The sequence below is a fragment of the Vigna angularis genome, chromosome 7 (genome assembly GCF_016808095.1).
Source record: "Vigna angularis cultivar LongXiaoDou No.4 chromosome 7, ASM1680809v1, whole genome shotgun sequence".
Lineage (NCBI taxonomy): Eukaryota > Viridiplantae > Streptophyta > Magnoliopsida > Fabales > Fabaceae > Vigna > Vigna angularis.
This window is the reverse complement of record NC_068976.1, coordinates 86,292-98,762: the sequence shown is the minus strand read 5'-3', so window position 1 is coordinate 98,762 and position 12,471 is coordinate 86,292. Positions and strand designations below refer to the sequence as shown.

Here is a 12,471-nt window from a genome sequence, read left to right as displayed (position 1 = left end):
CGGTTGCCAAATAATTGAGGCATATAACTTCGCTATTATTACAAAAATGCCACTGCATTTTTATATGCCTTGGTTTCTATAAAACCGACGTGTATAGGCGCGTCAAAAAATAGTTTTTTTACTAGTGCGGAGGTGTACCTGCCAAAGGTTCTTCGATGCCTAAGTCAGTCGACTGTCCGTATGGTATATCAATGTAATAGTAATATATGTGTAATAAATTCGAACCACTTACCTTTGACCTGTATTTATAGTTTTCGGTATGGTCTTAAGATTAGCAAAGCCTTAATCGTGGCCCAATCTAAGCCCAATACCCCTGATTATCATTTACCTTAATCCTTGTAGTCAAATCTGTCTTCTGACTATGACTGCACGTCTTTACTTTCCTCCGGCCGGCTTTGCCGCTTGGTTAAGCAACGTCCTATAAATGTTAAACTATTTCCTAATTTCCAACGCCGTCTGTCCAGTCAATGCGAGATAATACCGTATGGTCGTCCAATCCATATGGTACAATAACAACTAAGGTATCGACATGCAACTAATGATACCTCTTTATTCAAAATGAACATAATATTATTTTTTCTTAACTACAAAAATTTGCAAAATATGAACAAAAATTTATCATAGAACAAAAATAAGCAAATAAAATAGGAGAGAGAATAACAATGTCCCATCACAATAGTCAATTAGATTATTTTTTTAACATATAAAATTAAATATAGTTCAGTGTGTAATAATTTTTTGGTTTAATACCTCTTTTGGTCCCTCGAAAGGGGGCAAATGTTCAATTGCGTCCTACGTTTTTTTTCGAAGTTCAATGTGTTCCCGACTTATGAAAAAAATGTGCAATTAAGTCCTTTTTGGTAACGGCGTTAATTTTTTAACGGGCAGCTAACAGGGTGGACTGAAGTTTGCAACGTGTCTGGGGAAGGTTAATACGTGGCAACCCTAATTCCCAAACCCTAACTTCCTTGTGCCACCAGCACCATTGGCAACCGTAGGCCGCCGTCAGCTACCCTCCCATCTTGCCGCAACCTCGCCTCACGTTTCAGGCTCCCTAAAGCTGTGATTTAGAAACCATGGTTGAGCGATCAGAATTACAATTTGGATCTGGAATCTCTGTCTAGATTTCTTTTCTTGCAGGTGCTCGTGCTTTGCGAAGGTGGAGAAACCATGGTGTGCAGGTTGCGATCTGGAGGTGCGGCGTGATGGTTCTACCGTGCGAAGAAGATGATGAACATTGGCCATGGTGGGTTTCTATCGTAGGGGGAGATGGCGCGATTTAGGTCTGGTGGAGGCGCTGATAGCTAGCTCAAGGTTGGGCGAAACTCACGAGCAGATGAATTGAAGAGTTGTGGCGGTGATTTAGGTTTCGAAAGATTTTTGGAATTGGGGATTTCTCCGTTTGGGTTTCTACAAGTGTGTGTGAGAGAGTGCTCTTGCAATGGTCATGGTGGATGGCGGTCCTTGCAGCTCTACGGCGACCTGAAAAGTGTCTCATGGTGGAGATGGAAGTCGAGGAAGATGCTGAAGATGATGATGGAGGACTCGCGACTTTGGCGTTCGCGTATTGGTGACGGTGGTGGCTACCGGCGGCGACGCTGGTGTTGGGTGATGGCGAGGTTGTGGCAAGACGGCAGGGTGGCTGACGGCGGCCTACGGTTGCCCATGGTGCTGGCGGCACAAGGAAGCTAGGGTTTGGGAATTAGGGTTGCCACGCAGTCAGAGAAACTGTACACGTCATTAACTTTTGTCTAGGGTGGCAGCTGCACCATTAAAAAATTAACGCCGTTACCAAAAAGAACTTAATTGCACATTTTTTTTATAAGGCGGGAACACATTGAACTTCGAAAAAAACGTAGGACGCAATTGAACATTTGTCCCCTTTCGAGGAACCAAAAGAGGTATTAAACCTAATTTTTTTCAGTATGTCTAGAGTGAAACTTCCAAAAGCTGTTATTGTTTTCATTCTAAAATAGAACACTAGTACAAAACTACGCATTTTTGTGCACACATTTGTCTTAAACTTTAATATTTTAATAGTTTGATAATTATATCTTGAACTAATAAATTATATTATAAAAATATTATTTACTTTAATGAACAATGTCACGTGAAATTTTACTTTGTTTAGAATAGTGACTTATATAAGAAAAGTTTAATATTAGCTTCAGGCTTATGTTAAAAATACACTCCTGTTAACTATAATAAATCAAAGTTTAAATCTAATTAGAATTTGTTGTTATAATTTTATTTACAAAAACTTAACTTTGATCTAACTCTTAAGTTTTTATATGTTTTTTAACTTTTAATTGCTTAAGTCATTATTTTGGTAATATATGTAAAACAAATCAAAGCTGTTTTATAGTTCAGATTCATCACATGAAAAGTACAGTACAAAACTAAAACTACTGCATAGCAAAATGAAATAGAGAACACTCAAATTGTGATTCTATAATGAATAACTAACCTCTAAGTGTTGAATTATATTCCACTCTACTCAAGGTGAGGCCCACTTTGGGTCTGATATTTATACGCCAGGTTATTGTTCAACTTTAATATTTTATTCATATTATTATATTAACAAGCAACGTTTTTCTTTTCATTTTCAATTAAATGACATATTAATATTTATTTAATGTTGTTTCATAATTAATATTAGAGACCAATTTATTCTAATCCATAAATCTATTATAAATTTTTTAATCATAAAAACTATTATAGATATTTTTAATTTTTGATTTATAAAATAATACTTGAATTAATATAATAACTAAATATGTTTAATCTTTAGATTTATTTATTATTTAAGGATTTTCTTCAAATAATCATATTCTATTCATTATGTATATCCATCTTAATATGAATATAATATTATTTTTTCTTAACTACAAAAGTTAGCTAAATATGAACAGAAATTTACCATAGAACAAAAATAAGCAGATAAAACATTTGATTCATCCTAATATTACCACAAGGGGTAAAGGATACATCAATCTTGCACATAACAACTAGGTACCCACATGCAACTAATGGTACCCTTTATTTAATAAAAGGAAACGAAAAATGATGTGACACAAATACATACTAAGGACAATTTTTGAATGACAAACCAGATCCTTGAAGTTTTTCTTCAACTATTTTGGACAATTTTTCTATCATAGAAGGGGAAAAGTGATTAACCCAATCTCCTGTTTCTCCCTTTCTGAAAAAGTTCTTTTTATCAACAGCAGCTATACCTACTTTTCCAGATTTGTTCACTTCCAAGTCTTTCATCTTCTTAAAGCTGCATAATTGGATTATATTTTCAACAATTCCATTATTCTCCTCTTCCTCTGTGAAAGAACAACCAAAAAAATCTGCAATTCTTTTGACATGAAAATTAGCATCCTCAGTAAGATCATCATATTTTACGAATAAAACCTTGTTTGGTTTGGCAATACTCTCCTTCCAATAGCCTAACATATGACTCCACCATGGACCATAATCAAGTATTCCTTTGCAATACAACTCAAAAGCTTCATCCATTGGTATTGCAGGTAAGGACTCAGGTTTTATTTTATTAAAATAAACCCATGCAGAAACAAAATTGTCATATGGGTTTCTGCAAATATAAATTATCTTGCAATTAGACTCCTTAATTGACTCTGGCAAGGAAGGAAACGGAGTATGAGTACCAAAAATTCTTGGGTCAGGTTTACTGTCTAGGAGCTGAATTTGGTGGTCTTGAATATTACCACCAAAGACAGATTCAAGGAAAGGAACAAGCTCATGAGGATTAGAAGTGAGCAATGGATGATTCTCCAAGGAGAAACGTTGGTGGTTGACAATGGCAAAAGTAAGAGCTTTTAACCATATAGTACCAGATTTTGGGAAGCTAGCAACAATAACATCACTTTCTTTTGCTTGAAAGTGCTTTTGAAAATTTTCTAGTGCTTCAACATGAATTGATGGACACCAAAAGTTTTGAAATAGCTGGAGATGATAATGAGATGGCCAAGTTTTGTCTGTGTAAAGAGAGAGATTTGACTTTTCTTTTGCATTTTCTTCTTTGGAAGCAATTGAAATCATTGCGGTAGCTAGAATAGGAATTGAACTTTTTCAGAAGGGTTTGGTGAAAATTAGCACACCATGTCTTAGCTTTTATAACATCAAGTAATGGCATCAACCTGCTCATTCTAAGCAGTATTAATGGGTTTGACAAGTATATTTCTGTAACTGATAATTGAATTTATTACCTTTCTCATTGGTTTAATGAATAATTTAATGTTTAATATTCACATTTAATTATGTAATAAATATTTTTATTTAATACTTTATTTGTTTTGTAAATTATCTTCATTGAGAGAATTAAGTTAAAATGTTAACTTTGGTTCTTGTATTTGTTCCAAAGTTGATGCAATTTGGTCATTTGAATTAATAATATATTACATTAAGTCATGTGTCAATTTGTGTTTTTTGTTACAATTTTTTTTTATTTTTGATTTTATTTCTTTTTCTGTATTTTTAAAAAAATTGTCAAGTGTCAAGTGAGCATCTTGACAGAGATAGTGTAATGTGGGAGTGACAGTCGCATGTCACTATTATGACAAGTGTCGTATGAAAAATCTTAATTTAATTCTTATATTTGTTATTTTCATTTTATCCCGTCTTAATTTTTTTAAAAATAAAGTAATTTCATCTCTTTAATAATAATTTCAATAAAATTGATATTTTTAAGAAAATTTAGTTTATTTAAATTTTTATTTCACATTGTTAAATAATTAACTTATTTAACTATATCAATAAATATCAAAAGATAATGTTTGCTAAATCCTATTTTAATCTAGAAATGATATTCTCAAATATTTTTGGATCTCCACAATAATCAAATATAGTTACAAATAAGGCAATATATATTCAAAGGTGTGTCAGTGCAGCTGCAACTAAGTTAAGCTCATTGAGATGTGGAAATAAATTGGTTAAAGTTTCTTGTCACCTTAAAGATAAATCCAATAATAGGAAATAATCAAGAGCACAAGAAATGAATCCAAGCATGAAAAAGGTTGGCTAAGCCAAGGAGAAGGGAAGAGGCAACAAAAATTGAATCTTGCGATTTTCTCTACTTTTTTACAAAAAGATATTTGTTAATTGATAAATTTTTATGATAAAATATAATTTGGGAAAAATATATCTTAAGATATTTTATTTGATATTGTTAAATAATTATCTTATTTCATTATATCAATAAATATAAAAAAATAATGTTTGCTAAATGATTTTGAATCTAGAAAAGATATTCTCATATATTTTTAGATCTCCATAATAATGAAATATAGTTGCAAATAATTTGTGGATATTTTGAGGTATGTCAGTGCAGTTGCAACTAAGTTAAGCATATTGAGGTATAGAAATAAATTGGTTAAAGTTTCATGACACGTTAAAGTTAAATCCAAGAATAGCAAATGATCAAGACCACAAGAAGTCAATAAGCATAGCATGAAAAAATTAAGAAATTTGGTAAGCCAAAAGGAGGGAAGAGGCAATAAATATTGGATCTTGCAGTTTCCTGTATTTTTTCTATAAAAAGGTATTTGATAATTGATAAATTTTTATGATAAAAGATAACTTGGGAAAAACATATCTTAAGATATTTTATTTGATATTGTTAAATAATTAACTTATTTAACTATATGACAAATATCAAAAGATAATGTTTGCCTAATCATTTGGAACCTAGAAATGATATTCTCAAATATTTTTGGATCTCCACAATAATCAAATATAGTTACAAATAATGCAATATATAATGAGAGGTGTGTTAGTATAGCTACAACTAAGTTAAGCTCATTGAGATGTGGAAATAAATTACTTAAAGGTACTTGAAACCTTAAAGATAAATACATGAATAGGATATAATTAAGACCACTAGAAGTCAATCCAAGCATAGTGTTGAGATTGTTGATAGGGGGAGCACTGGTTTAGCTGAACCCACAATCTTAGTAATATCTGAGTTTTTGATGATGACAACGCATAATTAATAACACATGTGTATTTTGTGTTAAATGTTCTATGCTTACATGTTATATGTGTATATGAGAACATGATTGTGTTGTTGTTGTATTGTTCATTGCATTTCATTGTGTTATATATTTGATTTTATACATGAATGCATGACACACGTTTCTGGATGAGAAAAACCACAAGCATTAATGTTGAATTTTAATTGTGTGGCAAAACAATGGTTTTAAGTCGATTTCATTATGGGGGTGAGTCAATTAAAACTCGTGCCTTTACACAAACCTTTTTCAAAGTGTTTTGTGAGATTTTTCAAAGAGAAAGTTTTTGAAAACTATGATTTACACTATTACGTAGTCGAGTATATGCGTGTTGCATTCAACTAAGTCTGTTAATGTTTTGAAATTGTGTTAATGCTTGATATAATTGTCTAACGGTCATATTTTTAAATATGTTGACCAAGCATTAAATGTCATTCGACTGCATTAATTGCAAATTCAATTAATTGCTTTGACTGTTGCTAACTGCTATAACAAAATTGTTATATTCGACTACATTAGTAGCTTAGTCGATTAAAATGCGTCAGAGATGTGTTATACTATAAATTGATGCGAATTTGATTTATGTAAGAACTTTTGTGAATCTAACAGTTTTTGTGATATTTTTCAGAAAGTGTTATCTTGTAGAAAGAGGAAAAGAGCTCCAAGAATCAAGAAGTGAACGTGGTGATCATCTCCTTGAGATTTCTTGAAGAGCAAGTTTGATGTCTATTCAAAGGGCTGATCAATTATGCACATTTAGGTGTAACTGCAAGATCATAGTCTACAATCTTGTGAAGATTGGATTGAGGTTCCCTATTGTGACTATAAGAAGAAGAGCGTGCGGCGTTCTTGACTTTGAGAGGTGTCTCAAAGGGTTTAGACAACAGGAGAGGGGATTCTTGCTGGTAGTCTAGTTATTGTACTACCTATATTTGATTAGAGGGTTAGAGAGGTTGTTTATATTTTTGACGTAAGATCCCTATAAAAGCCTTGTTGTAAAAACCTCGATAATTATAGTGCATTTGCTTCCCGTGGTTGGAAGGACATTGGATATAGGCAAGTTGGCCAAACCAGTATAAAAAGCAGTGTTTGAATTCTCTCATCCCTACTCTTTTACTTTTAATCGACTTTACTCTATACTTATTTGATTAAGTTTCCGCTACATTAGAAAGTCCTTTACCTTGCGTTTCAAGAAAGCTTTAAAGGCATCACCTTTTGCGAAAAAGATTATAAAAGACTTTGTCTTTACATTTCACCAATTCACCCCCCTCCCCTCTTGGTGTGAGAAATTGAGCCATTCTATTTTAACACATAGAACCAAAAAATGAAGAAATTTAGCTAAGCCAAGAAGAGCAAAAAGGCAACTTTAATTGGATCTTGCAATTTCCTCTATTTTCACTAGTGCAAAAACAACGTATAACATCACGTGTTCAACGTCCAACCACTTAATAGCCAACGTTAAAAATGACCGGTGGCATTTTTGTAAAGAAATGCAATTATTAAACGTCGTTTAGAATTGTAATTCAAATGAAAGTCCCCCATGCCAACGCTGGATGTAACCATAGCCCTTCCAGCAAAATCAAAATCACCGTGCTGCAGTCCAGAATAATCACCATGCACATTGGGTCCGTGAGCTCCCCGTTCATCCAAAATCCATCACCGTGTGAGTCTCTTTTAAAAGCCAAAAACCAAAATGAAAATCACCGTTGCACACTTTCAACCATTGAAAAAAAAAAAACTTCCAAAGAAAAGAGAAAGTGAGGTTGACGGCTCCCTTCACACGTCCAGCCCCCACCTTTTTCAAAATGAAAATGTGCTTTCTTTTTAAGTGGGAAGCGACTGCCCAAAATAAAACCTAGGATGCAAGTCACTCCCTCCACTTTTGGGCCTAACCTACTTTGCCAATAATTGACCCAAGATTTAAAAGTTGACCCCAAAAATCATGAACTACTAAGTTACAATATAATTAATTCTAAAATGTCTATGTCGAGAGTCTTGAATTATGTGGCAGTCCTCTTAATGTCCCAAAATATTATCCATCAATTTTCCTGTAATTAATAATGTAAATAATTAGCCCCAAATAATTCAAATTAATTAAAATAAGAATTTCTGGTTAAATTAAGCACAATTAGAAAAAATGGAAAAATACTGGACATTCAAGCACAATTTCCTAACTAAATCTACCACAATAAGCTAAGTGAAATGAAGAAAATATTGACTCACCAAAATAGACCACACTTACTCTTTTGCACTCTTGGGAAAAATCAAGATGCAAATCAAGGAATAGTTAAGAGGACATCAGGGGTATGACACAAACTCAAGACACAGAAAACAAAGACTCACAAGGAAACAAACAAAATTACACATTCCTCAAGGGATCTGGACAAAGAAAAGAAGTAGAAAATATACAACACAGAATCAAAGAAAGCAGATACTCATGAAATCATCCAAGCAATTCAAAGCATGGCAAAATGATCAATCAGCTCAAGAGGTGAATCAAAAGTAACAAAACCTCATAGATGCACTCTATCTCTCAAGTGTCTATGGTAAACGATGTCAACTCGATGCACTCAAGAAAACAAGCAACAACAGACTTGGCGAGCCTCTAATATCAACACTCAAAAGCATATGCATGCTCAAATCAAAAGGTCTTTTCATGGTTGTAATTGGGCCAAGGATAAGGGAGGATAAAATATGGATGAGAAGCTACAAACCAAAAGAAATAGAGGAGCAATGGGGAACAAGTGTAAACACAATCAAATCACACCCAAAACCGCTAATTCAATCCTCTTCTTGACTCCATTATTTACAATTTTTTTTTCATTTTTCTCTATTTTTTTTTCATCCTATCTCTTTTCTTTTCTCTCTTTAGCACACAACTGTAAGAGACAAGATATAAATCATATTTCCAAATACAAAACAAGAAGAGGAACCAACTAGCCAATTCATCAGAATCCCTAGGGAGACCTCACAGATGCACTCTATCTCTCAAGTGTCTATGGTAAACAATGTCACCTCGATGCACTCAAGAAAAAAAAGCAACAACAGACTTGGCGAGCCTCTAATATCAACACTCAAAAACATATGCATGCTCAAATCAAAAGGTCTTTCCATGGTTGTAATTGGGCCAAGGATAAGGGAGGATAAAATATGGATCAGAAGCTACAAACCAAAAGAAATAGAGGAGCAATGGGGAACAAGTGTAAACAAAGTCAAATCACACCCAAAACCTCTAATTCAATCCTCTTCTTGACTCCATTATTTACAAATTTTTTTTGCATTTTTCTCTATTTTTTTTCCATCCTGTCTCTTTTCTTTTCTCTCTTTAGCACACAATTGTAAGAGACAAGATATAAATCATATTTCCAAATACAAAACAAGAAGAGGAACCAACTAGCCAATTCATCAGAATCCCCAAGGAGACCACACTTGTTCTCAAGACACTTCTAAAGCTCCAAAATTCCGTAAGGTTAAGGTAATCATGGTTTTTCACTTAGGGCTAGTGTATGACCTTCAAAACAATGAAATGGGGAAAGTATAGGCTCAAAAGGGGTTATCAAAGGATTAGAAAAAGGTAGGCTTATTTGGTTAGAGAGGCTTAAGAACAAAACTGCCTTTATCACTTCCAAACATGCATATCAATCAAGATTGTCAACAAGAGTCAAGCCAAGGCATATGTGCAAGCAATCAAGAGACATATCACACACAAGGAAGAACATAAAGTGGCTCAAATCTCACACAGGGTATTTGTCACAATCAAATCAACCTCTCAAACATCATAATCATCTTTCCAAACAAAGAAAAGCAAAGGATTTCAAACTAATAAGTATCAACCAAGTGAAGGAAATGACAAGTCTACAACTCAAACAAAGTTCAGAAAGCAAGAGAAACAGGCAAAACTGTACACAAGACACAACAAAAACTACCTAGAAAACAAGACCTAAACAAAGAAAAATCTCCCCTAATAGACCACACTTAAACTACACAATGTCCTCAGTGTGTCACAATCATTAGATTAACAATCAGAACAGTCAAAAGATATAAACAAGTCCAATAAAAGTGAGGAGGGAAGGAGAAAAGAGAACTCCCTGAGTTAGAGGGAAAAAGAGGCGGGGTCGACCAAAGACGTCTCCTCCACCACTGCATCCAACAAAGAAGGATTGCTGAGGAAAGGCTTCAGTTTGTGCCCATTAACTTTGAAGCTTTCAGCTGCGGATGGACGTTGAATCTCAACTGCACCATAAGGATAAACATTAGTCACAACAAAAGGTCCAGTCCACTTTGATCTCAGCTTACCCCCGTGAGACCGAGCCTAGAGTTATACAATAAAACCTGTTGGCCAACCTCGAAGTCCTTTCTAACAATTGAACTATCATGGAATTTCTTTGTCTTTTCCTTGTGGAACTTCGAGTTCGCATAGGCCTCTAATCAAATCTCATCCAATTCATTCAGTTGCAACTTTCTTTCCTCTCCAGCTTGGTCCATGGAGAAGTTGCAAGACTTCACAGCCTAGTATGCTCGATGCTCAATCTCAATTGGTAAATGACATGCCTTTCCAAAGACAACCCAATAAGGAGACATCCCTATAGGTGCTTTGTAGGCAGTCCTGTGCGCCCAGAGAGCATCGTCCAACCTATTACTCCAATCTTTCCTATTGGGCTGGACAATCTTCTCTAAAATCCTCTTTATCTCGCTGTTTGAGGTCTCAGCCATCCCATTTGTTTAGGGGTGGTATGGTGTCGAGACTTTGTGCACCACCCCATATTTCTTGAGCAAGGCTTGCATGGATCTATTGTAGAAATGGGTTCCTTGGTCACTAACAATTGCTCTGGGCACTCCAAACCTGCAAAAGAGGTGAGATCTAACAAAATCTACAACAACCCGAGCATCGTTAGTTTTGGTGGCTTTAGCTTCCACCCATTTTGAAACATAATTCACAGCAAGGAGAATATAAGAGAAACCAAAAGAAACAGGAAAAGGACCCATAAAGTCTATACCCCAGACATCAAATACCTCACAGAACAGCATAGGCTGTTGAGGCATCTGTTGTCTCCATGAAAGTAATCCTCCTGCTCTTTGACATGGCCCGCAGGTCCTGCAAATCCTCTCCGCATCCTTAAAGATGGCGGGTCAATAAAAACCACAATCTAGCACCCTGCGAGTATTTCTTTGAATTCCCAGATGACCACCAGGTGAGGAGGCATGGCAGAACTGTAGGACCGAGTCAATCTCATGGTCCGGAATGAATCTCTTAGTAACCTGATCACTGCACAACTTCCACACATATGGGTCATCCCAAATGTAATACTTAGCATCGCTCTTAATTTTAGAAATTTTAGCACGAGATGCTAAGGGAGGAAAAACAGAAGGTCTGCAACATCCTGAATAGGAAAAACATTGGCTTCATCCTTAGCCCTCTTAATTCTGCTGAGGTGGTCTGCAACCAAATTATATGCTCCACTCCTGTCCTGGATTTACAGGTCAAATTATTGGAGTAGGAGCATCCACTTTATCAATCTTGGCTTTGACTCAGCCTTTTTCAAAAGAAACTTCAGAGTTGCATGGTCAGTGAATACAATAATAGTGAACCAAGCAAATATGATCTAAATTTATCAAGAGCAAACACAATGGCTAACAACTCTTTCTAAGTGGTGGTGTAGTTTGCTTGGGCAACATCTAAAGTCCTAGAAGCATAATAGATCACTCGTGGAAACTTGTCAATCTTTTGTGTCAAGATAGCCCCCAATGCATAATTAGATGCATCACACATAAGCTCAAAAGGGGCTGTCCAATCTGGTGCCTGAATGATCGGAGTGGTGGTCAAAGCTTCCTTTAGCCGATCAAAAGCCTGTTTGCATCTGTCATCAAAGTCAAACTCAATGTCTTTCTGCAACAGTTTGGACAAGGGAAGCGCTCTCTTGATGAAGTCCTTGATGAAGCGCCTATAGAAACCTGCATGCCCAAGAAAAGATCGAACCTCTCGCACCCAAGAAGGGTAAGGTAATTGCGAAATCACAGATATTTTTGCAGGATCTACCTCTATTCCCTTGCTAGAAATGATATGCCTTAGAACCAAAGCTTGTTCTACCATAAAATGACATTTCTCAAAATTGAGAACAAGGTTTTTTTCTATTCATCTTTTCAAAACTTTCTCCAAACTATCTAAGCATGTATCAAATGAGGATCCATATACAGTAAAATCATCCATAAGCACCTCTATGCAACCTTCAAGAAAATCGCTAAAAATGCTAAGCATGCATCGCTTGAAGGTACCAGGGGCGTTGCATAGGCCAAAAGGCATCCTCCTATAGGAAAAAGTGCCAAAGGGGCAGGTGAATGTGGTTTTCTCTTGATCCTCAGGAGCAATATTGATTTGATAATAACCAGAAAAACCATCAAGAAAGCAATAATGAGATTTACTTGCCAGGCGCTCCAA

At 35.2% G+C, this 12,471-nt stretch overlaps 2 protein-coding genes across 2 annotated transcripts; both read right to left on the bottom strand.

Annotated features, from left to right (window-relative positions):
* Positions 1 to 2,933: 2,933 nt before the first annotated feature.
* LOC108337639 (cytosolic sulfotransferase 15) lies at positions 2,934 to 4,120 on the bottom strand. Its single transcript, XM_017574206.2, has one exon. The coding sequence runs from the start codon at positions 4,066 to 4,068 to the stop codon at positions 3,085 to 3,087; it is 984 nt and encodes a 327-aa protein (XP_017429695.1). The 5' UTR covers positions 4,069 to 4,120; the 3' UTR covers positions 2,934 to 3,084.
* Positions 4,121 to 10,757: 6,637 nt separating this feature from the next.
* On the bottom strand, positions 10,758 to 12,126 carry LOC128197707 (uncharacterized). The gene is made up of 2 exons (XM_052880068.1): positions 11,740 to 12,126; positions 10,758 to 11,150 (listed from the first exon to the last, which is right to left on the bottom strand). Exons 1-2 carry the CDS (start codon positions 12,124 to 12,126, stop codon positions 10,758 to 10,760), a joined length of 780 nt encoding a protein of 259 aa, XP_052736028.1.
* Between the last annotated feature and the right edge of the window lie 345 nt (positions 12,127 to 12,471).

Bases quoted from the DNA above. Each gene is read 5' to 3' on its own strand.
- LOC108337639 (XM_017574206.2), bottom strand. From the start codon at position 4,068: ATGATTTCAATTGCTTCCAAAGAAGAAAATGCAAAAGAAAAGTCAAAT.
- LOC128197707 (XM_052880068.1), bottom strand. From the start codon at position 12,126: ATGGTAGAACAAGCTTTGGTTCTAAGGCATATCATTTCTAGCAAGGGA. The intron at 11,151-11,739 runs GTGATCTATTAT...GCCATCTTTAAG, and splicing joins AGATTGACAAGTTTCCACGA to GATGCGGAGAGGATTTGCAG.